Below are 27900 nucleotides of genomic sequence, written 5' to 3'. Positions count from 1 at the left end.
ATATAATAATAGTAATGAAAAGCACTATGGAAATGTAATCAGAGATTAATATTGTGAGCTTGACTGACCTTTGAGAGCTGGACAGATCCTCTTCCATATGGTGAGGCAGCCGCACCGGTGGAATTGCCCCAGAGCCAGCTCCATGTAGAAAAGGGGAAGACCTCCGAAGATAAGCATGATGCAGTAGGGGATAAGGAACGCTCCTGAAATTGAAACAAGTCATATTAGATATTTCGCCTTTGGATGACAGCATTGATTGAATTATGAATATTATTGTTAGTTTTAAGTATTCTAACAATTAAAAATTAATCTCATTACAGACTGCTTTCAAGTAAAACTTTGCAAACACTTTTATAATATAGGGTTATTCTAAATGATGGACCCATTTTCAAAACTTGGTATTTATTAAAGTAAATATGTTTAATTATATAGAATCACCAGTACCCTTCTATCTTCTCTGATGACATGACCGGTGTCAGGTATTCATCCTATAATCAAGTGTCCAAATGATCTATTACTTTGTTTTTGAATATCTAATTTATGGTTGTTTCCACCCATGATTCACATTGACTACATGATTCTTTCAGGGTTATTATTCTCCATGATCAACTTGACTCCGAATCATTCATGGATGATATAGGGTTATTCTAAATGACTTATTACCCATTTTCAATACTTGGTATTTATTAAAATAGAAATGCAAAATGGACAATCTTTATACCAATGGAAAGAAAAAGTTTCAAAGTTTTTTTTAATACCTTACGAGTGTTCAATGTGGCATCCGGCTGCTGCACGGCAAACATCTACGCGGTAGCCAAACTCGTCCCACATGAGAGAAAAAAGCATATCTGGTGTTATTCAGTGCACGGCAGCAGTGATACGGTTCCGCAGATAGTGGAGCAGCCGGAGGTCACATTGAACACTTGTAAGGTATTAAAAAAAACTTTGAAACTTTCTCTTTCCATTGGTATAAAGATTGTCCATTTTGCATTTTTACTTTAATAAATACCAAGTTTTGAAAATGGGTAGATTGAAAATGGGTAATGGGCCATCTAGAATAACCGTATAATATCATCCATGAATGATTCGGAGTCAAGTTGATCAGGGGGAATAATAACCCTAAAAGAATCATGTAGTCAATGTGAATCATGGGTGGAAACAAACATGGCTTCTCCAGAATTAGATATTTAAAAAAACAAAATCTTCAAAATAATAAATCATTTGGACACTTGATAATAGGATTTATTTATTTAGCGTATGGCAGCATACACAACACATTTATAATCACAAAATTCGAAAAAAGAAAACAATAGAAAATTCATATATAAAACGAATGAAAATATCTTAGTCACTTTTGACCTGCAAATTAGAGGCATGCTTCCAGGGTATTTAAGTAGGCTATTCATGCTGGTTTAGCCACCAGGAAATCTTCATGTGCACCCATGTATGCTGATCATGTATGCGGATAATAGGATCCGCACACCGGTCATGACACCGGTCATGTCATCAGAGAGGATAGAAGGGTACTGGTGATTCTATATAATTAAACATGTTCACTTTCTTGTTCAGTGCACCTTGTATTTACATAAACAAATTAAAATGAAAAGTTACCCTTTATAACATTTTTTTAAATATATGTTAAAGGAGGGTACTTCGATTTTTAATTTGCATTTTGAACAATCAAGGAGCCTCAAGTAATAAATTATTTGGAAAACTCTCGTCGATTTTGTTACATGAATCGACGAGCTCAGTCTTCCCTCTCTTTAAAAAGCCGATGTGAAGTGTTTTGACTGATTTCTTATCAGGAATGTCACAGGTGAATTACTTCAAATTGAAATTTACACTAAATTACCAAATTGCCTATCACTTGAATAGTGAAGGCTTGAAAAAAGATTGGATGGCCTTTTAAAAAGATCTTATATGAGATAGCTACTACGTCTATTGATCCAAATATCCTTCTGTTTTCCACGCTCTGATTTCCTCCTGTCAGTTGAGTCAGTGAAGAGGAATGGCGCGAAAAACGAAAACGCAGATGATAATCCGAACTGATATTTTGAAGCCTCAGCACAACTGGATTGTGATCCTATAAAGTGGTTATGATAGCTCAGTCTATGAAGGTCTGCTGAAAAAAGCCGTTTTTCAACTCGGGAAAGTATAGTTGAATAAACTTTAATCATGATTAAATGCCAGGAGAAGCAATCAGAGGAGGCTTCTCTGACTTGTTCTCGTGATATTTAATCACGGTTCAAATTCAACAGGCTTTTATGCAACCGGGCCTTGAATTGTAAATGAGAAATACTGTTGCAAACAGAGAGTATAGAATGAAATATAAATGTATAGAATGTGAGAGATGTAAAAAATGTATAAATCACAAAGTTATGAACAACTGAGTATTTTCAAATGAGTACTTCCTTATTTTGTGATAGAATGTAAACTCTCCGGTTGCAATATTGAATTCCATTACTCCAAACATCATTATTGACCAACAGTCAACAGTTTAAGAGACACGATAAATTCACATGGAAAAACATTTAAAAAATCATTGAAAAAACATTTTTGTCGATCAGAAAGCAATAAACTATCAATTGAATGAGAAAGAATGAGACTTCGAAGACAATCTATCATTAATAGAATAGAAATATAGTTTTTTATAAGTACAGTAATATGGAGTTCCTTATGAGTTGAGATATCATATAAACAGATGAAGGAAGGAAATTCAAAATAGGCTTCTCTCTCTAAAAAATAGCTTATTGTTCATCCTGAGAAATCGTTGCAATGGGAGAAGTCACTGACTAGTGAAAGACTCCACTGTCTCGAGAGTTGACATTTATGTATGCGAGCTTATCCTTAGCGAATGAAACCCCAGATTTGAGAAAGGCAGAGAGAAAAATAGACAGGATGAACTCTCTTTCAGCTTCGATGATAAGGAGTATCTTTCAACTTATTTATCTGGCAGTATATAGATGACAATATGTGTTCATAATATTCACTTGTCGATTTGGAATGGATTCAAACCTTTTTCTTAGTTAGTTTTTTTAGTTTACATTAGACTCAACTAATGTACTATAATAACATTTTGGAGAAAAACAATTTTGCAAAGCAGGGAAGTATTTTTAATTTACTCATTCGACATATAACGTTGAATCACTCTCATTAGGATGAGATTAAACAATATTATAAATCACAGATGCTTTGCGAGAGTCGAAGAGCACTGAGCACTGACAACTCTCAAATGCGAATTGTTGTATAAATAAAAATATAAATCTGACTACCCTTTTCAAAATTATTTATATTTCATTTATATTCAAAAGTAGCCTAAAGAAAAAAAAGACGAATTGTTGTATTTTGTTCTTCAACTTGTAAGCACTCCGCTTGGAAATTATCTCAATAATCTTAATATGAAAAGTTGAATGTCATGTTTGGAAACAGATAAAATGTGAGACTGATTAAGAAAAAGTAATCAAAATCTGTATGAGTCAACATTCAACAAAAGCAGGTTTTCGTACCTCATGAAATCAAAGACCATCAATTTTCAATATTATTATAGTATCAAATCGTTTTATAAGTTACATAGTCCAGTATAGTCCAGTCAAATGGTCGTTTTTCAGGGAAAAGCCCCGAAAGAATTTTTCTCCACGGCTCTTCATGTATTTTGTGGCACTGAATACGAATATGAAATTTGCTGACACACCAAAAATGATTCTTGACAAAATTAAAGATAATAAAATTTCCAATAAATTGAGAGGTCGCGCAGTACTGTACCATTTTTGGTTTCGGAGCTAGTAATGTTGAAAAACCACACATAACGTGGAAGAACAATTAATTCTGAATAGGATTCATTAGAAAATTTTATTCTCTTTTATTTTGTCGAGAATGATTTTTCTTGAGAAACTCAAAGTTTTTGAGATTAAATGGGAAAATTGTAAAAAGTCCGAAATTTTTTGGGTTTTGGGGGTGAAGCCTCCCTCTGGCATGTCAGCAGATTTCATATTCGAATTCAGCGCCACAAAATACATATACAACCGTCGAGAAAAATTCTTTCGGGGCTGTTTCCTGAAAAACGACCATTTGACTAATAGTTTCAGATTCTTGGTTCTTTCCAAGTATGTACTTTGAACATTATTGTTGATGAAGTTAACGCTTTGGAACAGTTTTGGGCTGTGCCTGTTCACATTTTAAAGTGCTAGCCCGATTATTCCATCAACTTTGGGTTTATCCTGTTGTCTCCATTAATAAAATTATTATTATTATTAACTTCAGGTGCATTTTTGTTTTGTCGACGACTAGTCGTTCTAAATTGTTCTAGTCGTTCTTTTGTCGATACTAGTCGACATAAGAACTATTGAAAATCAAAAATCGTACCTACTCACTCGTGTGATATCTATCGTATCTCATTCAAGGAAAAAACTTCTAATAAGAAAAGAAACCCAGTAGAAAGAAGATAGAATGAGTGTTACAACAAATACTTTAGTTCTTTACTCCGTGGTCTGATGCTTATTTCCTAATCATTCATATGATGTGTGTACCATTTCGTAGCCTCTTTTACCTGAAGGTTATCACAAAGTGAACTTTTGACCATGGAATTGTAAAAATTTCGTACACACCTCCGGACATAGCGACATATACAGCGTCTCCAGTTAAAGGACACCAGAAGGACAGTAGAACCCCCTTCCTCATCGGTAACCTTGCTAACATACTCCGACTCTAACGCGACTGTGTCTAGTCTATCAAGAGCAAGTCTTGACGAATCTTGGAGCTTGGATCAAGAGTAAGTCTTGGAGGTTGATCCAAGGCTACCTGGCAAATTGCTAACAGACCAGTGGGTTGCGGTGTAGATTTCGGTTTTGATCAATACCACAAAATTTTTTTGAATGCTTAAATGAATAATGAATAAGACGTTTTTGTGTTTTAGGAGAGTACATACCTCCTCCATTCTGGTAGCAGATGTAGGGGAACCGCCACACATTGCCGAGGTCGACTGCGAATCCGATGACAGCCAGGAGGAACTCGACCTTCTTGGCCCATGTCTCCCGCTCGCGGGGGGGTTGCAGGTGCCCCTTGGCGGGGGTGGTCAGGGCCAGGGCTGGCTCCAACTCGGCCTCCGCCTCCGTCCTGCCTTCTCCCACCCCCATCTCCTCCTCATCCTCGCCATCTGACATCACCTAGCCGCTGAAACACGATTACAACACATTATTTGCATACAAGGGATATAATAAAGGGTATAAGGGATTTGAAAAATGTATGAGGCGTATGTAATGTGTAAAGAGTATGTTTATCAAACATGTGATGCGTATAATGAGTGTTCACAATGATCGACTTAACCAGTTAGTTATTAACCAGTAACACAGATATTTGCAAGATTTCATAGTCAAGTCAAGTTGTTCTATGAGTTCAAGATATTGCATGTAGTATTCAAAATTCACTCCAGATATTATTTAATAATAGCTTTTGTTATTCCGAAGAGATGCAAAAAATTGTATCCATCTAATCATTATATGGTAATTCTAATTCAATAACGATGTTCAACAATGATGATCAATCGATAATGTTGGAATGAGTATTACCAGTTCACCGGTGCTAAATGTAGCTTTGAATACAACGAATAGTCGTGATAACCAAATCCGAATTGATAACAGGAACCAAATACGTATGGACCTGATGAAAATTATCAACCATGAATGAGGCAAGGAATTGGGACTTCTTCCAGGAATTCCAGAATCAGATAAATCACATAAGCCCAAATTACGAGTCCCACACCCGTAGAAAAAGGATTCAAAGGTCATGAGGAAATCAGAACTAACGACGTAGGACTTGGTTACAAATGAAGATGCATTGACAGTCTTACAGAGAATAGTTTCAGGACGTGAAATTGGATTCCACAAAATAAGGGATGACTCATTTTCCAATATTCATTAATAATGTGATTTGTGAGAAGGAACAAGAATGATTGAATATAGATTCATACAGATGTATACAGTTTACAGTTATTTCGTAAATTTTGGTTTGCTTTATTTGGTTCAATAAACTCAATTTATTTGATCTACTCACTGTCTTCATACGGATTCAATGAAAAAGGAAAAGGTGAGTTTTTGAACGCAGATTCAAGCAATGCCAAAACTATCAACGCAAATAGAAAACAATCAACGCAAATAGAGAAACAATCAACGCAAATAGAGAAACAATCAACGCAGAGAAACAATCAATCACAGAAATTCCAAGATTTATTCATAACATCAGTGATTGGTAGTAGTTTTTTAAAATAATTTTCAATACTTTTTACTGACACCACGGCCCTGATACTCAATTTCTGCTTAATTGCCGCTCCTCTAACACCATTATTTGAAATCCTTCGAATTATGTTCAATATACACCAACAACAGGTTGGTCCTGACCTTCAATCCCACTCCTCGCAAACCAGAAAACTCCTCAAATGTCATAAAACTCTCATGCATGAAATTCCATCTTCCGATAACATTATAAGCCTCCAGGTATAGTGGCTCTATTTCGCGTGCTTTACAAGTGTAGTGTTGTTAGCTTTTGAACTTGACTGTAACACACAGTAGCAAGCGGCATCTCTCAAGGCATAGCAGGTGATTAATAAGGGTTAGCACAATCGATTACTTAATTAATCATACCTGTTCCAGTGAGACTCAGCCCAATCTGTCAGCATTCCTTCATTATTGCTTCCCACTCAAATAATGCTGACAAATTGAAATGAGTCTCAGTGTACATGGCTGATGGAGGTGTCGATCCATAAGGTAAGGTAAGGTAATCTATTCCATAAGGTAAGCCTTCTCTAACTACAACCCTGCACTATGTAGAGCTGCTCCTACTTTATCCAACACAGTATTGAAGGCCTGTTAACGACTAGGAGGCGATACGCTCTCAACAAGACGGTAATGGTTCATTTCACACAAGTTGTTTTTCAACGCGTCACTACGCCGCGAAACTATCGCAGGAATAAGTGGGACCGTTCACGGATGTGCGGCACGGTACTTGCGTGGTTTATTAGCTATCAAGTGTACGGTATAGTATTGACAATCCCTCAATCGAGAAGTGTGTCACCGACTCCACAAGTTCTTGTTTCTTGGTCTTGGTCCTTAGACAGTCAATATTTTTGTACAATAATTTGCTACCTAGTATCACAAAATGCGAAAAGACTTGAAGACTTGAAAGAGAACAACATTTAATAGCATTTTTAAAGAAAAGCATAAGCTCCTACTACGTGCTAGTGCCTACGTATAACATCAGATCACAGTATCTATGATGTGTTTATCCTAGTTGTGGAGCCTGATGTTATAATTATCAGTAATATTGTACAATAATATTGAATGACTTGTTCAAAAAATGCATAAAAAGTAAACAAAGCTTCAATTGAGTATCATAATATGATATTGGAGTAATGAATCAATTCATCCAATACAGAATATAGTGTTGAGTATTGTTACATTTGTATTATGCAGGGGAAGATCTTTGGACGAAGAGGACCAGGAAGACGCAGGGTATCGTGGCTTAAAAACCTCAGGACCTGGTTCAACAAAACATCTACACAACTGTTCCGGATTGCTGCAAACAAAGCACGGATCGCTATGATGATCGCCAACATTCGTAACGGATTGGCACCCTAAGAAGAAGAAGATTGTTACATCTCTAGACGAAACGGTTTATTGTGGATAAAACGGTTACTGGGGTGTAATTTGTTTCCCAATAAAAACACACTCTTGCAAGTTTACTATTGGACTTGTAAATGTTTAATAATAGAACGAAACAGTGGATAGAGAATATGTGTTAAGAAATTGAGCGAGTTTTTTATTGATGTGGGCTACTATTGTTACGACGACAGAAATTGAACAATCTATGAGCAAAAAATGATAGTTATTGCCAGTTTGTGATCTGGGCACAGCGACCACATGTGGTTGTTGTCTGGACATGAACAATCTAGATTAATCATTCTATGGATTTGGGAAAAACTGACTATGGTTACTGGGGTGACTTCTATCCGCAGTTTTTTCCAATTAAGTATTAGATAAAAGGACATTTGAGAAAGTCAATGCAATTTTCAATACTACTTTAGATTTGAAATTGTGTAATATTTATATTGAGACGCACATTCTACAAGTTTCATAACTTTACCATACCGTTTTATGATTGTGAGGAATCCAACAGCCATAAAAACAGTACTCCGTTTTACAATATAAGACACGTGCAATTCTTGTGATAAACAAGCTGAACAACCAGTTTTTTGGATATTACAAGTCAAGTTAAGTCTACCCATGTACACTTACAAAATAGTTACAAAAGCTACAAGAGTCAATAGCTTTTTATTTTATTTCTTCATTTATTTAATACAATCACAGGATAGTAGAACTACCGTTTTATAAATTACGGTTAAATACATTTTTTGTAACTAGGAGAGTACGCTTATACGAATGGATATCAACATTGATTAATGTCATGTTGAAATGGAATAAAAATCCATTTGGCGGAGTTGTAACATTTCACAACGAAAAGTTTAAAATAAGTTTGAAGAGCCAAGATTGCTTGAAAGCGCGCAGACTTGATGACTTCATTCAAACATAACTGATTTATACCGGAATATTTAGATGAAAAGAGGGAAAAATCAGAATGTAACTAATTATTCGCGTTCCAGTTTTCTGCCTAAATATACCTACCTCGATCAAATTGTTGATGCTCATCGGTGTTGATTGAAAAACTATCCACCAAATTGCAGATATACATCAGTGATCAAAAGCCTGAATCAAATCGTGGAGTTCACTGAGCCATTATACGGCTATGTAGTTGCCCATTGAAGGGTAATAGCTCACTGAATAATAGTGAAGTTTCGTAATTCTTGGACAGTGTTGGTCGTGGCGGGTCTATGAAGTTGCAAACATCGATTTCTGAGGACAATGAGCCACCCCTCGCCAGACAATTATCATCACCCGTATTCCAGTCAGGCATATTATTAAGCCCCTTTCAAAACAGACAGTCAATGTTCAAAGACGTTAGCATTTCCGGAACTTGGTCGTAATTAGGGTAAAACAGAAGATTTTCTAAATAAATGGTTTTAGGCTAATTTGTTCTAAATCCTGAGAAACTTCGCAGTAACTTTGCATTCATGATTGCAAAATAATCTTTTGTAATGAATTTAAATTTTCGTAGTTCGTACAAAATTATTTTGAATACCTGCTTGAACCCACTACAAAGATTGAACACCGATCAAAAATAATTTCGTAGCTGTCGATACCTCTTGGATAGTGGCTAGAAGAGGGTCACGAAGCTGAATCAGTTAAGAATTGATTGATGGAAGAATTTTAAGGATATTTGAAGTAAGCTGCAGTAGAATATTCAAACTTGTTCTATCACAGATGATTAAAGGTTATATTTGCTTATTCTCTGGTGCTATTGAGACATTTTTAATCCAATACAGTGGAATATGCACGTGAAATATACAGTGAAATATCATTCTTATGATATTTACAAGTGCAATTCGTAAATTTTCTTCGGAGAAATCATATTATTGTGAAACCGTTCTAACTATGTAATTCACAGCTTTAAAACGCAATCAACACAATTAATTTAAGCTGTTTGATTGATAACTGAAACTGGAAGTTGGATTCAGACATCATAACCTGAATTCCTGCTCATCTAAGTTGAAAAAAATGCAATCACACATAGAGAAATTCCATAGAAATTGGAATTTTATCTATAAGAAAGAAATGGTTTGAAGTTTACACAAATGATATTCCATTCGATTTTTTTTCAGAAACAGGAGCTTCATAATTCTGTATTGGATTCCGTTCAACGTGCATAACATTTTCAGGGGTGCTCATGGGTGGTGGGGGGGGGGTCGGTTTGGATGCAGACGATTCCCTGAAGAAACTATTGTCGAAATTTCCCGTTTCCAGATAGGGGAAGAGCTGATTGTTCAGCAAGGGGACCTTGAGTGTTCTATTGAAAAACGAAAAAAATATAATACGATGCATGGCCGAACCTGTCAATCGGAGAAATTGGCGAATCTTCACACCCTGATCACTCCCAGTAATTCTATATCATGGTGGTAATACTATCCGTGCGATATTGGATGTAAATTATCATATTAACACTTTGACTACTGTTGCTGTTACATAACTTCCGACGAAAACCGGTAGAGTTGGTCAATTTTTGACTTATTCCGTAGAAGTCTATGAAGAAGTCGTAGTAGGAAGATCTTCCTTCATTCAAGAATACGCTATTGCAATCTTAAAATTTCATCCTCATTGAAAACTCTTTATTTTTTCAATCCAACAAACCACTGCATACTCTATCAACTGGATGTGAATAAAAAAAGGAACATACCTTTGGTACCCTTTTAAAAATTATTTAGTCACAACATGACTAGTCATAATATGACTTGATAATGGCATAATATAGCCGAAACGTGTTCTAACTAAATAATTTTAAATAATAATTTTGACTAATAATTTATGAAATTGAAGTTGCTATCCATGACGAAGCACTATAACTTTGTTGTAGTTCAGAGACTGTGTTACTTGTAAATATTTGAAAAAACACTTCCTTTTGTTGGAGTATTGAGAAATGCATTTCACTCCTCACATCAGGAGTGGCTAATGAAGCTCCTCTTCAGGAGTGAAATGCATTCCTCAATACTCCAACAAAAGGAAGTGTTTTTTCAAATATTTACAAGTAACACAGTCTCTGAACTACAACAAAGTTAATAATTTCTATTTTTATTCATATTCAAGAGTAGCCATAAGGAAAAATCTGGTGTGGCGCACTCACACAACTTTCCTTGCCGTTATGAGAATTGATCACCTGACGCTGGTGTTCACGCGCATCTCAAGGTTACTTTTAAACAAAGATCTGAGCCAGCTGGTGACAGGACAATAACGCTGGAGACATACGAGGCCTACTATCTCTTCATAGTGAATCATTTAATAGAATCAACAGTTGCCAACAGTTTGCAATTGGATAATCACATTTTCTCGAATTTCGAGCTTATTTTTAATTTTAGGTGAAAATGTTACTGAACATCAATTGTAGAGATTTTCATGCTCAATCTTTTCCACTGAAAATTTTTTGATTGAATTGCATCTGAAGCCTGATAATTGGAAATTTGAAATCGAACTTTGCATAGATGAGGCGGAGCTCCTGAAATTTTTACATATATGGGACTGGTGGCAGTTGATAGAGATTATCGATGACTATTTCAGGTATAAATTTGATCAGAATCGTTGGAGCCGTTTTCGAGAAAATCGTGAAAACCCATGTTTTTGACAACATTTTCGCCTTCATTTTTAATTGCATTTGATCGAAATTGTTCGAGTCGGATCCTTATAGGGGAAGGACCTTAAGTTTCAAATTTCAAGTCATTCCGTAAATTGGGAGATGAGATATCGTGTACACAGACACACATACACTCATACACACACACACACACACCACACACACACACACCACACACACACACACACACACACCACACACACACACACACACACACACACACACACACACACACACACACACCACACACACACACACACACACACACACACACACACACACACACACACACACACACACACAACACACACACACACACACACACACACACACGCACACGCACGTACGCACGCACGCACGCACGCACGCACGCACGCACGCACGCACGCACACACTTTTTTTTCGGAAAGCAATACTTTCCTTACCTATGGTAATAGGGCAAGGAAAGTAAAAAAGACAGTCTATCAACTGGGTATAATTTCTCTGAAATGAGGCACAACTAGAGAATTGGAAGCGATCGCTCTCATCACCAAAAACTGTTTAGGCCTACACATGTTTTCCATGAAACTTTATCAGTATCAGAAGTGGAAGACAGAATCTCCACTTCTATCATGATTTCCCACTTTACTGAGGTTTGAGCCGTCTAGTAGGCCTACACATTGGTGCAATATCTCAACTATTATGCTTGACACTCCATGAAATTGCAAGTCAATTGTCCTTGTAGCAGTATATTAGCTGGTAGTTGATGTTTGTGCTCATAGGCCATGAGTGATGGCGTTTATGTTTGCATTTAGCAACGGAACAAGTTAGTTGATTGCAAGCACTACTGACCAAAGGTGGTTAGAACACTGGGATAGTCTCTGCCATTTAGAGAGACGATGGAAACGTCAGGCAATCTAGGCTACCGTCTGGAGGGCGAGTTTCACGGGGAGGCAAATGATGCCTCTAGATGTTTTTCGGGTTTCATTACGATTCGATTGGGAGGAAAGATTTGCAACTATTTAATTTGGTCGATGTGTGTGAAATTTCTCATGATTGATGATATCGATAAAATTATTCATCAATTTTCTTTATTGCTAGCTGGTAACTCGTGATCAGCGAAGGTCTAATAAATTAAAAACTTGACGTGATGGAATCTTGAAGAATTCAAGATAGGCCTATAACCATTTTCGGTAAAATAAGAATCTATTTATGCAAAATTAATCAGTTGAGCAGTTCAGACGTGATGATGCGTCATTCGTGAATTTCCTATCCCGTAGGTTTATAAGCCAATTCCTCACTTTATTATATTTCTGATAATGTCAAGATCAGGTCACTTGAAGCTATCAGGTCCCCGCCAAATCAAAAGTATGAGACAATCCATGAGTATTGTGAGAGAATAAGTATAATATACATGATGAAAAAAGCAAGATTGGATGGAGTGAGAATTATTAGACATACATTACAGAAAACATACAGTACAGAAAAAACAGTACAGAAAGTACTGTATACAGGAAAAGGCGTATAAGTAGTTGGATGAATTATATAAATTGTATCAAGTCACTGTTAATCCCAATGTATTATTCTGTTTTTCAAATAATGCGATTCGATGGGGACAGGAATTTTATATCAAGCACATGTAATGAAAGAGTGAAAGAGAGAGAATGAAGTTCTGGAATAGTTATACCAATAGTTCAGAAAATGTAATCTGAGCCTTAGGATGCAATATAATAAAAGAAAAGGAAGAAAAACTATGAAATTTGGTATAGTGACATCCATTTCAAATTGTCAGGCCCAGTTGCACAAGAACCGTTTAAATTTTAACCGTGATTAATTCCACGAGAACCAATCAGAGAAGGCCTCTTTAATAAGACGTCTTCTGATTGGTTCCCTTGGAATTGATCACGATTAAAATTTAATCTGTTTTTGTGCAACCGGCACTCAGCATTGGCTGTATGGGGAGCGTTGATGTTATTTAGAAGGAGTGCTGTAATTTTTAAGTGTATCTCGCTGTAGAAGAATACTTCTAGTGGCGTGAATTCTGATAAAATCTATTAGTAGGAAAAACAATTTTGATAGGATCTCATCAATACACCTCAACACCACATGACAGCTCAATTAATTTCAATTTATTCATACACACACACATACAGTTTTAATACAAATTAACAAAAATAATACATGCAGATTAATACTCTCAGCTTCCAATTATAAAGACTGTATCAGGTCATCCAACTTGTTCTGAAGTACCTGTGATCAATTTGTTGGAAAATAATGTCGAACATTGATTAGCCGACAGTTTCATTCGGACCAGACGCGACAAAAGTTTAAAACTATGAATAAACATAAGCGCCGCGAGGGAGAACAGTTAAACAGCATGAATATTCAAATTGAAAGACATTTGAAGAGGCTGCAAGTCTTTGATTTGTTTCTCGATCAATAAAACAACATTGCTGACAACCTCGCAAAGTTTAACAGATTTCTATCACCTTGGTCGGTGGACCATTGTTAAACTTTGAGACTCCTATCGGGTCTTGGAGCTATTGTCATCTAATATTTCACAGCTTGCATTTTCCAACTTGTCACAGAGTGAAGTTACTGATAAGGGTCACCAGAAGTGATCAGTACTCATCGATTTGAATATTTCAATATCTTGAAGCTTTACAATTCAACAAGATAAATTACAAAAAGTGAACAAGTAGAATACAGTAACTCGAAATAATTGCAAGGAGATTCATGACTCGATCAAATTAATACAATTCGAGAAACACGCGCTCTCAATGAATTTCTGGGTACAGTAACTACTTGCGGGGTATATTTCATATAGAATTTATTGAGAATTAGAAATGACAGTTATTGAAATGATAGTTAGAAATTATTATTGACAATAATTGGAAGAATATTGCAAATATTGGAAATAAACAGTTCTACAGTATTCAATGATTCAAAAATATTTGTTTAAAAGTTAGTCTTTCAATTCCAACTTTTTACAGTAGCAAAGAGAACGTACGTACGGGAGAGAAACGTATCGAAAAAAACGTACGGGATTACAACTACATCTAGGCATCCACAAACAAATCTCACACTATCTGAAAGAGTATCATAATAGTATTATCTACAACTTCCGTGGTATCTAATAATAATAATAATATCGAGTGACCTAGCTGGCTCAGGTCTGGTGTCAGAGTTTTCAGGTCGTGGTATCTAACTAGATGAGTATGAATTCAAATAGTATTAAAATCAGTAAAATATGCTTCTTTCCTATTTCATTTTTAAAAAATCAATTAGAATCCATTAAATAATTCCCAATAGTTCCAATTCATAAGCCATAATAACAAGGACCTCCATTAAAATAGTATCGATCTCCTATCGATAGCATATCTATTTCAATACCGATAACATCATCTAATATCAAAAACATTCAACTTATAAATTATTCAACAATGAAACAAAACTCGAATCCGACAACAAAGTCATTTTCTTCAACCAATATCTTCAATAATGTTTCAACTTTTCAGCCTAGAAACAGTTATAGAGACATTATTAAATAATGTTGAAGATGTATGTTGAATAATAATTGAAAATTATTGATGATTTTGGTTTGATTGAAGAAAATGACTTGAATGTCGGATTCAAGTGTGTTCCATTGTTAAACTATGTTGTTCAACTTAGAATCGTTATCAAATCGTTATCAAAATGTCGTTATCAAATTTTGATATCGATAGCATTCAGCACAACATAGTTCAACAATGGAACAAACTTGAATCCGACATTCAAGTCATTTTCTTTAACCAAGCCAAAACCATCAATAATTTTTAACTATTCAGCTTCGGATACAGTTCTAGAGACAAATCTAGAGACATCTCTAACTCACTCATCTAACTCTCTTCACTGTAACTCTTGAGACATCTCCAAGGACTTCCAGAGACTGACGTCCAGGGAGAGTCGGTCCCTATTCTCCAGATGCGTTCGGGTTAACAGTGGTAAATAAGGCCTACTATCAAACAAATACATTACTGGAATTGGGAAAGAAACGTTGTAGTATTCATAGCGCAGGAACGTTGAAGGGGTGAGAACGTTTTTACAGCGAGCAGTTGGATGGGCAGGCAGGGAATAAATTTCATCCACTAAATGTGCTCGACACGTCCACCGAGCACAGACAATGAAGCCAGCCGCAACAAAATGAAGATGCGATGAAATAAATAGCAGAATTGGATCACTCCCAAACGATGTGAGGCTGCTTTATCAAAGCGCACTGCATACTAAAGTTATCAGAGTTGACATGTGAGTCGCGAGCATTGACATGAAATTCATTATTCTTTCTTGATGGTTTGGAAATTATTCAATATCATTCATTTTCCTCGATAATCATAACAATAAATCTATTAAGTTGTTATACTCTAATCTCATAGTTTTTTGTTGTTAGAGCTTGTAGGAGAGAATTAACTACAGTAACCTACTACCCCACTTTCACTCTATGTTTCAGGTCTATATCTGAACTCAAAAGTTAATCGAAGTATTTTGAATTTACTAGCAGGTCACCCGTGCTTCGCTACAGGAATGAGAAGATAACTCCCATCATAAAATTTTGTTTCTGAAACATTAAGATATTATCTATATTCCCGAGTATAGATCTGATTAGAGCAGCAGTGCCCAATAAAATTATTTTTTTAATAAATGTATTTTGAATAAGTTATTAGTGCTAACCGTATAGAATGACAGAGCTCAAATCTTGATTACAAACCATCCTCAACTTACTGCCAAAGTGACAAAATTAGACTATTAATCAATTTTGTTGCTAATATCAACCGTTCCGAAAAGATACTCTCTCTAGATTATAGTTCTTCAAACATGAATGTTATGAACATTTCAATATTATATCATGTCCCATGAATGAAATTTGAACATTAATTCTGAAAAATCTAGAAGGAAACTTGAAATTTCAGCTTCGAGGTGCACGAGATTGATATTTTTAGAATCTATGTGCAAAATTTGGAGATCTGAATCATTCACGTTTTTCCGGTATGCAATCCACAAGTTGACATGTTTTGATGCGAACAAACACAACCCTACTCTCTCTTATTCAATAGATGAGATTCTAGTTCATAAGACAGTTGAAGTCAGCAGATGTTGGACATGGGGTAGTTTTGATGGGGAAATGCCCATGATGAGGCTGAAGAGGTTGAACATTGAGAAACATTGGATTGTACGGCGAGCTATAGTGATGTCCACGTTATAATGGCAGTGTTTGATTGGCAATGGCATTGCTATCCTTGTCTATCATTCAATAAAGCGGATAGCGCTATCTTTATTCATTTATACAATAAGTACATTATCAAAATGATAGGGAGAGGAAAAATAAGGTAACCTTGTACTATTCCTATTCCAAACTTAGATAATACATAGTCCGAAATAGGTTGAGTCTTGTAGTTCTTCAACTCACAAAATCAATATCTCTTTCTCGCTTTGCTTTGCTGCCACATCGTATTTTAACAATGTAGTATTAATAATTAATTAACAAGATATTTCATCTTATATTATGAAAATGTATTATGAAATTATTGAAAATATAATTTCTTGCTTAATAAAATATAATTGATTACTTTAAACGAGAATGAACTGTTAATATTACATCAATATAGACCTGTATCAGCTGCCATCTGTAGAAGGCATTTACAAGACTGAGGATCGGCAACGTTTTTCTCCTATCTTTCTCCACTGCCATTATAACGTGGAACTCACTATTGGAAATGAGTCTTCCCATCAACTAAAGCCTTACAGAAGGTGTGAGACTTAATGTTACCCAAGAGTTAATGATACTAGATTACCGTACTTCAGTTGTAGAACTCCAATTAACCGAATTATGGGGACCGGGACCCATTCGGATAATCAAATATTCGGAGTTTTTTTTTAATTGCCATTGGAGAGAAAAAATCTACGTTTTGATATTGCACTATTTTTTTCATTGAATTAAATGAAAGAAACATGATATTTCCACATGTTTTAAATATAAATAAAATGTACTTATGTACAAGGGAAGGAGAATAGTGAGCGAACCCGCAAATACTGGCATCGCAGGGGGAAGAATTATAGCGCACTTTTGGACAAATTTTTTTCTGAAAGTGATTCGGATAATCGTCGATTTGGATAGTCGAAGTTCGGATAATTGGAACTCTACTATACAAGAAAATTTGAGACAAACAGAGGTTTGAGACAGTGAGATTTCCTACTTCTCAATGTCACTGTCATTAAAATGACATAAAAAATACGTTAACAAAATTCAGTTCTCATAAATTACTTATCTGAATTCTCCTCCGTTAATAAGAAGTTTACCACGAACTTCTCGTAAGTGCAAATAATTACTCTACAAGAAATGTTATCTGAACAGCTTTTTTGGGAGACATGAGTCCGCTCTCATATAAACTCAGCACCTACTGTATTTACTGTTACAATCTCTATAAAGTTACAGTTTGTGTAAAATGAGTTGAGACTTGGCCCTCCATCCGAAGAAATTACAGGGTTGCCAAACCGTGTAAAATAGCAACTTTCTCAAATTTCCAAATCAACGTCAGAATTGGATGTAGAATATCATCCCCGATATCCTAGTAGTACTATAAAAGCTTCAGGGTTGAAGGATTAAAAGGAAATTTAACTTTTATGATGAAATTGGAAACATCGCGAAGATTTGTTTTTCTTTTGAATATCACTTCTCTCAGAATCATGCGTAATAATTTTATATCAAATTAACGGAGAGTTTCCTTCCTATTGGTGTCTGGATCATTTGTTATGCGACTTATAGTAATTTTTTAATTAATGATTATATTCATCAATGTCGAGACATTTCGAGCAGAAAACATGAAATTTTCGACATGCTATAAACTTTTTTGTTTCAAAACAAAAGTGTTTGAAGTCTCAACTTATTTTACACAAACTATAGTTCTGTTTATTATTCTGATATTATTCTATTGGTTATGTACAGTAAGAAGTAAGTAGTATTGTTACCTGCCCACTGCTTCTGAAATCTCAAAATGCTGATCAACAGACGTTACACTGTAAATGTGAGCTTCAACAAGTAAAATCTGGGTATCCTTGTGTAAAACTATTGAAAAACTGGTGTGTATCTCAGAAACACTTCGCACACAAATGGAGATTTCACAATATTTTTTCAGTCACAGAGCACTATTCCACTATCCCACCCACACTTCTAGATGTAGAGTGAGGAGAAAACACAATACCTAATAAAAAAGGATATTAGTAATACTAGTAGCGCAGGCTACTCTTTGTAACTAACTAATGGAAAAACTCAACAAGATCGACTGTGTCCTCTCTGAAAGATCCAATCTGTACACAAACATCAGAATCGCACAATTGTTTCGAAGACAGTTGGAACACTGGAGACACTAAAACACAATCTAGTGGAAAGAATCAGGATGAGAAAATTAGCCAGGCGAGCTTAGGTATAACATGCAGATGCAACCATCCTTGTCTGGCAACCGAACTTGAGCTTGCAACCGTCCTTGTCTCGAACTTGTTTCTGAGCCGACCAGCGTCAACGCACGACTGAACAAGAAACGAAGATCATGACATGTGATGTGTATCTCGGTCCCAGAGTCCACTGCACCGGTCGTGAGATACATCCTTGCACACTCACCGATAATCTGAATAAATATGAGTATGCTTATTAACAGTTCAAGGCTACACAAAGAATTGTTTTATGTGCTTTTTACGACTTGTCTTGACATCAGGAATATTGTTTGTCGTGCTCTTCAATAAAGTTGGCGCAAGTAAACATAGTCGTGCGAGTAATCCATCAGCTATTTGTGACTATCACGTATTTATTTTTGAAAATAGCACATTGAACGATTATCTCTCAATCTCAAGTACTTGAGAATCATTAGATAATATTAGTTTTTCTAGTTTCATGTTCAAATGAGTATTTTATGAGTTAAGGTCGTTCAGTCTTAACCAAGATAATGATGAATTTGATGTGTTGGTGAGTTGGTGGTTATTGAGTTGGTGAGTTGATGGTTAACGAGTTGGTGAGTTTGATGAGTTGATGAGTTGGTGAGTTTGATGAGTTGGTGAGTTGATGAGTTAATGAGTTAGTGAGTTGGTGAGTTGGTGAGTTGGTGAGTTGATTAGTTGATGAGTTGATGAGTTGGTGAGTTGATGAGTTGGTGAGTTGATGAGTTGAATTGGTTGGGACTGAATGTTTCAACATACCTTTGAATTGTAGCAATCATTAAATTTGTCTCTGGTTTCAATCATTTCACGTGTATAACAGAGGAAAAATACTGATAATTTTCGAAGAATGTATACCACTGAACTTTATAGGTATATTTCCATAGCTCTTTAAATATTTAATTCAGGCTAGAAACAATAAAGTTTACTCTATTTACTGTCTGGATTTTTTATTCAAGAATAAATAAGATTGATTTAAGGAGAGAAATAACATCATATTTCATAGCAATCCACGTAATAAGAGTCTAAATTCAAATACAAAAACAATAACTCATACTTTCAGGTAGAAAGCTCAAGTGAAAGTTCAAATATTTTTGAGATTTCCTTATTCTTCAATTCTTTTAGAAAATATTTTATTTTTATAAAATAACTGTAGTATCCATCAAATGGATAAAGTAGATATTTCTTCAAAAATTATGATATAATATACGTAATGGGCTTTGTGTCTCACTAAATGATTCATTATATATAATCTTCTCATATTCCAAATCCAATATATTTCATATTGAGTAAGATTGTCCCTTATATCTGACAGACAATTATTTCCTCCCGACAGTCAGTTTATCCATTACACCTGTATTTGAATCATATTATTCTTGGTTGTAATGTATTTGAAAGATTATCCATGAAAATCTTCTTTCTCTCTCACGCTCTCTCACTCACACACTCTTTCTCATGGGTCGTTCCAATTCCCATTCTTCCCTCTTTGTGCATCCTCACCCTTCATCACTCTTGTTTTCGGCGATTAATTCTATATAAAATACGATCGCTCTCCACTTATCTGTAGTAAAATATATACAACATGTAATATACACATATATAATGGAACACCGAACAAAAGCTCCAGTTTTATCGGTCGCGATTTCACGCGCGGGTGCTTTGGTCAGTTGCATTCTGACTATATCTATACAGGTCGATGTATATAGTTGAATATATTGTCTACGTAAGTCGATATATGGTTTTATTAGTAAGCGTAATACGCATGGAAACCGGGAGAGATTCTACTCTGATATTAAATTAAAGCAAGCGTTGGAGGTCTATCCATCTGGAAGTATCAATCCATTCTTTCACTCACCTTTCAAACACGTTAACACGGTCCTGTCGTCAATGGAACGATTCGTTCAATGAGTATTCAGATGTAATTCTCTAAAGCACCTTAACCGGATTTCAAAATCTCTAGTTCAAACTTCGGCAACATGAATAAAACGTTCGAAAAATACACGGAAAGGTTCAACCATAGAGCATAAGAAGATAACCCATTGATTCATGTTCCAATTTTCAAAGAACATAATTTTCAATTTTCAGTGAACTCAAGCCGATAGTCCTTGTAATACTTTTTCGAGAACCTTTGCGACGCTTGTAGTCTCTCTTAATGTACTTTTCTTACACTCTCACCCGGCTAAAACAGTAATATTATACAGTATTCGACTTGATTTAGCGAAAAATCAACTTGAAATTTGGAACATAAACACACTATACCATGGGATATCTCCGAATGCTATCTTTTCTTTATGCTTCTCTACCTGCTGCATCAGTTTTATAAATTTCATGAAAAATGTAACCATCCACTGTTTGATACAATTCACTTCATCTTTGCGACAAAATAAATATTTTGTTCAGGCTTAATTACATAATAAAACATAATAAATCCGTAAAACTTCTAGGGATAAAATTAGATGAAAAACTGAACTGGGAAGAGATCATGTTGCCTTAATTTGCTTCAGGCTTGCACGAGTTAATTTTCTGTTTCTTAAATTAAAAAGTTTTTGTATCGATTAGTTTTACAATAAGATCAGCGAAGGTCGCTTAGTAATCCCATAGGTAAGGTGACTAGAGGCTAGATTCACTAATCATGAGTTACCATAGCTTCATAACCAGCTTTAGCTAATTAGCTAATAATCAGTTATTAGTTTGCAGCTGGTGGTACGGAAACGACCTTAAACTGTACGTAAATACATCTCCAATCAACAATTTTGCTATTACCCACGCTCACGCATGAAGCTTGTGTGTAAATCACACTCAGCAAGAAAGATAAAAGGTAATTTTCTCTGTACGGAAAATCTATGATTGTAATATTAGGTGGTGATCAGGTTTAAAAAGTGAGATAAAGTAGTTCTGGAGGGTCTAATAAACTGTGTAGATTTGCTCTGACTACTTCGGACTCTCAGAAGCAAATACCATTTCATGCAAGTCAATGTTCTAAAGGCAGACAAAATAAACATATCGCTATCAAAATACCGATTGGCAGCTATGAAATTTCATATCACTTGCAAATAGTATCCAGGAGAGCCATCACAGGTTATGTAAAGATACCGACCGATACGCAGAGATAAGCTGGAAGGATTTTCAATCAATCTGTGTTTACTCAGCGGAATCGTTTACTCATCTTTGATACTCAATCTTGAAGTTATTCAAATTCATAATCGAAGAGAATCGACTGAGATTTAATTAATTTTCGAAGTTGATTCAAAAGCGGCAGTCCAATATTCTACACGTATATTGGAAGTGAGAGGGACACGGCAAGAGATTAAATAAGTTGTTATTCAAACACATCGTTGGCTATCCAGAGCTGGGATTGATATTCCAACTCTTTTTCTACTTTCTCTCTTCCGCGGCTATTAAATTGTAATCCAATTGCTGAGAGAGAAGGAATAATTTTCACCTGTGTCTCTGATGTCTCCAGAGTTTTTCATGCATAATGAATGACGAGTCCAGATTGAGTGAAGTGAGTTTTGATAGTGATTAAAATGAAAAAAGAGTTATTTGAGTCTGCGGACAAAATCTTTCAGAATCCGGATAAATTTGCGAAGACTAGATTGTTTTTGGATAGTGAGCATTAATGTCGAGAATCCTTGGTCTTGATGGAATTTTGAAAGCTTAGCGCTTAGCACTAGAGCGATCAGCCCAGCAAACCTTTCGTAATACCTGTTACAATAGTGAACTGAATAGTTGAAGAATTAACAGGAGAGCTTTGAAAATTGAACTGATATAATAAAAATAGTTATTATTGAGAGTTGCTAGTCTATTCTTCAGATGAACTCAAAGTTTATGAAGACGGCCCCGGACTTGTGAGTTGTAAGTTATTTTATTGGGGTTAGTCTTAGTTACATTCAGTAAGTGCATCTTCAAACTAAATACAACGGAAAGATCAAATTTTTGTACTTTGTTTCATTCAACGGAACGTACGGTAAATGTGGAACAGAGTTTAATAGTGAAATTGTAATATTCAAGAATAATTTCACAGAATTTTGTCTTAGATAAATGTCGATAAATGTCGCTCTAAGCGCTTTAGAACAGAAAAAAACAGCTCAACATTACTTTCGAACTCATATCCTAAACTCTTGTTTGATGAAAGTTCGTTTTCTCTCATTTCAACTTCTCTCATCAACTAAATTGATAGAATCAACCAATGAGTATATTTTGTCTTCCAATATATGGGGATTCAAATGTTATGAGGATTGAATAATTATGCTGTGCTGCAAAGACAAAATATTGATACACTACATTTTTACATTATCCTACTACGGTACTCAAATATTGCTACTTCTCTCAAACCCGTGAAAACTTGAAAAAAACTATCAAATCTAGTCCAATATATTGGAGAAATAGTTATGGAAGAGCTATTTTTCTCAATTTTCGAGAACTCACACAGTGAAAGCAACCAAAACTAGACTGATATCATGGAAGTAGTTATATTTTTCTGCCCAAGATTTTAGAGAGAAAATAGTAAATTCTCTTCATTATGTTTATCAACTTCTAGTTTAACGAATTGTGAGGAGACGTGAACACCTAGTCAATCAATTATAGTTTATTACAAATACCGTTAAGTATTTAGACAGATCCTGCCACCAAATTCATACGGAAGATCCTTTATATCGGTGAATAGAATACAACATGGATGATGACTGACGAATGCGATGAAGTAGAGGATATATTCGAATAGTTAGACATGATATTCTGTCGGGCCAGATTTCGATTATCATGTCAATGTGAATGATGAACCTGTCAATAGCATTCCCTGCGAATGACCCTTGCCGATGCCGATTTATGCTCACAAATAAATGCGAAACAAAAATCCAGTCAAACGTCGATTGACTCATTTTTCATTCCGGCTAATAGCCTCTGTCGTTTTCCTATGAGTAATATCGGTGGATTCTACTTCTTGTTTAGCAGCAAGGAATAGAACTTATATTTGAGTTTGTAGTGAAGTTGGTTGATAATTGATGAGCTTAGAGTAAATGAGACCAACATATTTCTAATACCAATTTGTTTATAGATTCTCATGCAAAGAATAAATTTGTTCAAAGTTAGTTGATGAGCTTAGAGAAAATTACACCAAAATATCTCCAATTCCGATTCGTTTAAAGATTCCCATGTAAAGAATAAACTTTGTTTAGAGTTTCATTTGGATCACTCTTTAATCACCATGCTTCGACATACCAAAAGATGTTTTCAGGACTCAAGTAACCCCGAATCATGGCAGTATTTGGAATTTTTATAATTTCAAGTTGAAATTTACAATTGATTTATCTGAACATTTTAACGTTTCTCTTATTGATTGTAAGAGCACGGAATAATCAAATTTAAATCAGGCTTGCTGTATGGATTTCATTGAGTAGAAACTTAAGAAGTTATGGAATTACAACTGATGTAGAATTAAATTTAAAAAGTCATCAATTTCAATTTCACTCTCCGTAGAAATATTCTAAATTTATTTTATTTTCAAATAAATCTTCAGATTGGAAATATCTGTCTTAAATAGCTTGGATTCAAAAGATTTTTGCAGCATTATATTGTATTGTGATATGCAACACAAGAAGACGGAGAAACACATAGAAATACAAGAGGAAAATGCAGTGAAGTTTAAAGAGAACTAGTGACTATTTATCGCAAAATCGATAAAGAATATCATAAAAATCTACTTGACTTCAATGAAAATAACTTGAATTATAGAGAGTTTTGTCGTATTATACAAACATACAAATGATGGCCAAATCATTCAACTGATACTTTTAAATAAATTCTGTCTTATAAAATTCAACTGGTACGTAGGATTCAAGATATTATATTCAAGTTTCTCAAGTAAAGAGAATTTCATTGTCCATTCCAATCATCACTTCAAATTATCAAATTGAAATTAGTTATTACTATAAATCCTCCCTTCAAACTATCCCAATTCATTAAATTAGAATTAGTTTATACTGTATTTTCTCACATCAAACTATTCAAACTCATCAATAATTTTTGAAGTCGTAAAAAACTCCACTAAAGATTTCCGATCTGAAACCTTGAGGAGAAAGTTTTGAAAACTTACAATTTCGACAAAATTTGATAGTGTACTCGTGAAAAGTATGAATTTGTTGGCAAATATTCAGGAACTTAACTGTACAACATAGTTCAAAGTCACAAATGGAAATAGCAAAAACCAAGTGGAAATCGTAATAGTTTGTCTCACCTGTGGCTACCCCCTGTAAAGGGGACTTGGGGTCCCCTTCATAACAGATCTTGTGGCACACTCGCGCCAATTTTGTTTCAACTGTTTCCAGCAGAGCGTCGGTTATTGTCGGCTGTTTCCGGTTGTTTTCGGAGGCAGTGGGAGGAGGAGGAAGAGTTGGAAAAGTCGGAGGAGGTGGAAGAGATGGAAGAGAAGGAGGAGGAATTCAGAGAGATACCTTTTAGGGGGTGAATCTACAAAACGTTCTCTCAACCCCTCCTGGAAACTTGGAGAAGTGCGTTTCCACATTGTTCTGAATCAACAACTTATTCGTCTCTATACTTTGGCTTCGTTTCTATTCATGTGGTTAACAATTATTCTCTCTTTGCGTGCTCTCCACTGTGAAAACAGAAAGAAATTTATACTGTAGTTACAAAAATTCATTATACACTGCAAAACATCACACAATACATTTTGTTACGTTTCTAAAAAATCAAATCAGAGAATATGGAAGAACTGTGTTCAAATGGTTGAAATTGTGCGGCTATTTTATAGAATTACAAAAGCGTGTTCTCAACAGAAGCGCAATTTCAAAGGCACATTTTTTCAATGATTTGAAAATCTAGAATATCTCATATAAAATATATTCAAATGCAAAGAAGAGCAATGCCTGAAGGCCACTAATGACGAGTTCTTTCATAAGAAAAATCTAAGAAATACAGAAATATTGAGGAAATTGATACGATACAATCAATAAGATTCTTTGCTATTTCTTGACACTGTATTGCTAATGGATTCTCAATATTTTGTCGTTAATGTACTACCAGAGAAAACTTCTATAATATTCTGCTGTATTGCAAAAACTTCTGCTGTATTCTGTGGTACTACTAAATAGAAGGGAAGTGGTAGAAGACTCTTTTTCGAGTCTCAATGATTCATTGAGATAGTAGTACTTGGAACAATCATATTTGTTTCGATTTATAATTTCAATTAGAAAAGAATGATTCCGTTACTAGAGCAATGAGTCTCAATGATTCATTGAGATAGTAGTACTTGGAACAATCATATTTGTTTCGATTTATAATTTCAATTAGAAAAGAATGATTCCGTTACTAGAGCAATGAACCATTCAGTGTATTAGAACAACTTCTATTCTACTAATATGATCAATAATAATGGGGAAAACTTGAGAACCCGTTCAGCTCATTTTGAAGTTTCAGAATTGAAATAGTTCTTATTTTCAATTCTCAGCTTTCTTGCTTCAAACAGCTACTATGATCAAGTCAATCAAGCACAGAGTAGAAGATCTTTCTCATTCACAACATTATTTGTCGTTAAGGACAGGACGTGTTTTCTGAACAATTTAAGAATATTTTGTTATTACTGAGGATCTTTTCCACCTCTATGGCTGTAAACCTCATCCCCTTGCATGATAGTGTCATGCAATTCGAAGTAGGATATATTTACCAGAACATCGAAATGGAACTCTATAAACACGCCAGCCACAAAATAGCCCCGTGCTTCACCACTCAACAGCATACTAACAAAAAATCTCTACTCTTATTTCAAATATCGTCTTTGAATGGTCGTTAAAACGATATATTTAACCATAACTGATTTTCTAAGGTACATCACTATCATCAAATTGATTATCCAATCATTAACAAATTTGAATTATTCTCTTCATACTTCACAATTCAAACTATTTCTTCTATAAATAAGTTAAATAAAAATATGAATCTCCGTTGGTCGGATTATAGAGACTATGAAGTTCGGAAGAAGAAGAAGAAGAAGAAGAAGAAGAAGAAGAAGAAGAAGAAGAGAAGAAGAAGAAGAAGAAGAAGAAGAAGAAGAAGAAAGAAGAGAAGAAGAAGAAGAAGAAGAAGAAGAAGAAGAGAAGAAGAAGAAGAAGAAGAAGAAGAAGAAGAAGAAGAAGAAGAGAAGAAGATAAATCTCAGTACCCTTTTCAATTATTTTGTCTCAACATGTTTCGAACACTAATCACTTGAAATTGGCTATTGCAATAATTATTTAAAAGGGTACTGAGATTTATATTTTTATTTATATCAAAAGTGGCCCCAACGGAAAAAGACTATTCAAACTTCTAATTTTCCAGCTCTCTAAATTTATCGGAGAGTTAACACGTTAGCAGTAGCATTATTTAGATTATTATAGGCTAGACCTACAATCCAAACCAGCAAACGATACACGTTGATAAAGTAACATGATCTAAATACAAAAGAATACACATCCCCAAAAACAATAACACAGATTCGCAAATTGCAAGTGAGCCGTCATGATTATCATCGGATTCAGCTGAAACAATCGATGGTAACTTGTACAATCAGCTCTTAACGCAGCGAGCCGAGGCCGAGCTGGGACAATAACAATCGCAGCCATTTGTATGACATAGATCGTGATTAGTAGATTAATACCAATTACTATCGTAGCTGACTGGCAGGGGATGCAGCTATAACGGTATCACAATAACGCCTAATCCCGGCATTAGTCGGTCTCTGCTCTTATCCTTATCACTGATATCAGTCTCATTCCTAGAGTGCACTGCAGGTTCATTTCGTACTGTCACCATTATTTGAATGGAAAGCATGAATGTTATTAACAAGGAATGCTGGCACTCAATAAGCAGTACAGAACCAGGGAGTATAGAATACATGTCATAGAGTATAGATTATAGAGTATAGAGTATAGAGTATAGAGTATAGAGTATAGAGTATAGAGTATAGAGTATAGATTATAGAGTATAGAGTATAGAGTATAGAGTATAGAGTATAGAGTATAGACTATAGACTATAGAGTATAGAGTATAGAGTATAGAGTATAGAGTATAGAGTATAGATTATAAAGTATAGAGTATAGAGTATATAGTATAGAGTATAGAGTATTGAGTATTGAGTATAGAGTATAGAGTATAGAGTACTCAACACCCAATCATGTGTTGA

At 35.0% G+C, this 27900-nt stretch overlaps 1 protein-coding gene across 1 annotated transcript in view; it reads right to left on the bottom strand.

The window, feature by feature from the left end:
* The window catches only part of LOC111055931 (sodium-dependent serotonin transporter), a 77481-nt gene extending 52389 nt beyond the window's left edge, over positions 1–25092 (bottom strand). The window contains exons 1-3 of the mRNA XM_039436596.1: positions 24962–25092; positions 4925–5169; positions 69–203 (exon numbers count right to left, since the gene is read on the bottom strand). Of these exons, the coding sequence (XP_039292530.1) occupies positions 69–203; positions 4925–5159 (370 nt within the window). The 5' untranslated portion in view covers positions 5160–5169; positions 24962–25092. The remainder of the gene's footprint in view (positions 1–68; positions 204–4924; positions 5170–24961) is intronic.
* Between the last annotated feature and the right edge of the window lie 2808 nt (positions 25093–27900).

The sequence above is a fragment of the Nilaparvata lugens genome, chromosome 10 (genome assembly GCF_014356525.2).
Source record: "Nilaparvata lugens isolate BPH chromosome 10, ASM1435652v1, whole genome shotgun sequence".
Taxonomy (NCBI): Eukaryota; Metazoa; Arthropoda; class Insecta; order Hemiptera; family Delphacidae; genus Nilaparvata; species Nilaparvata lugens.
Note: the sequence above shows the minus strand (reverse complement) of the source record. Positions and strands in the feature narration are given on the sequence as shown.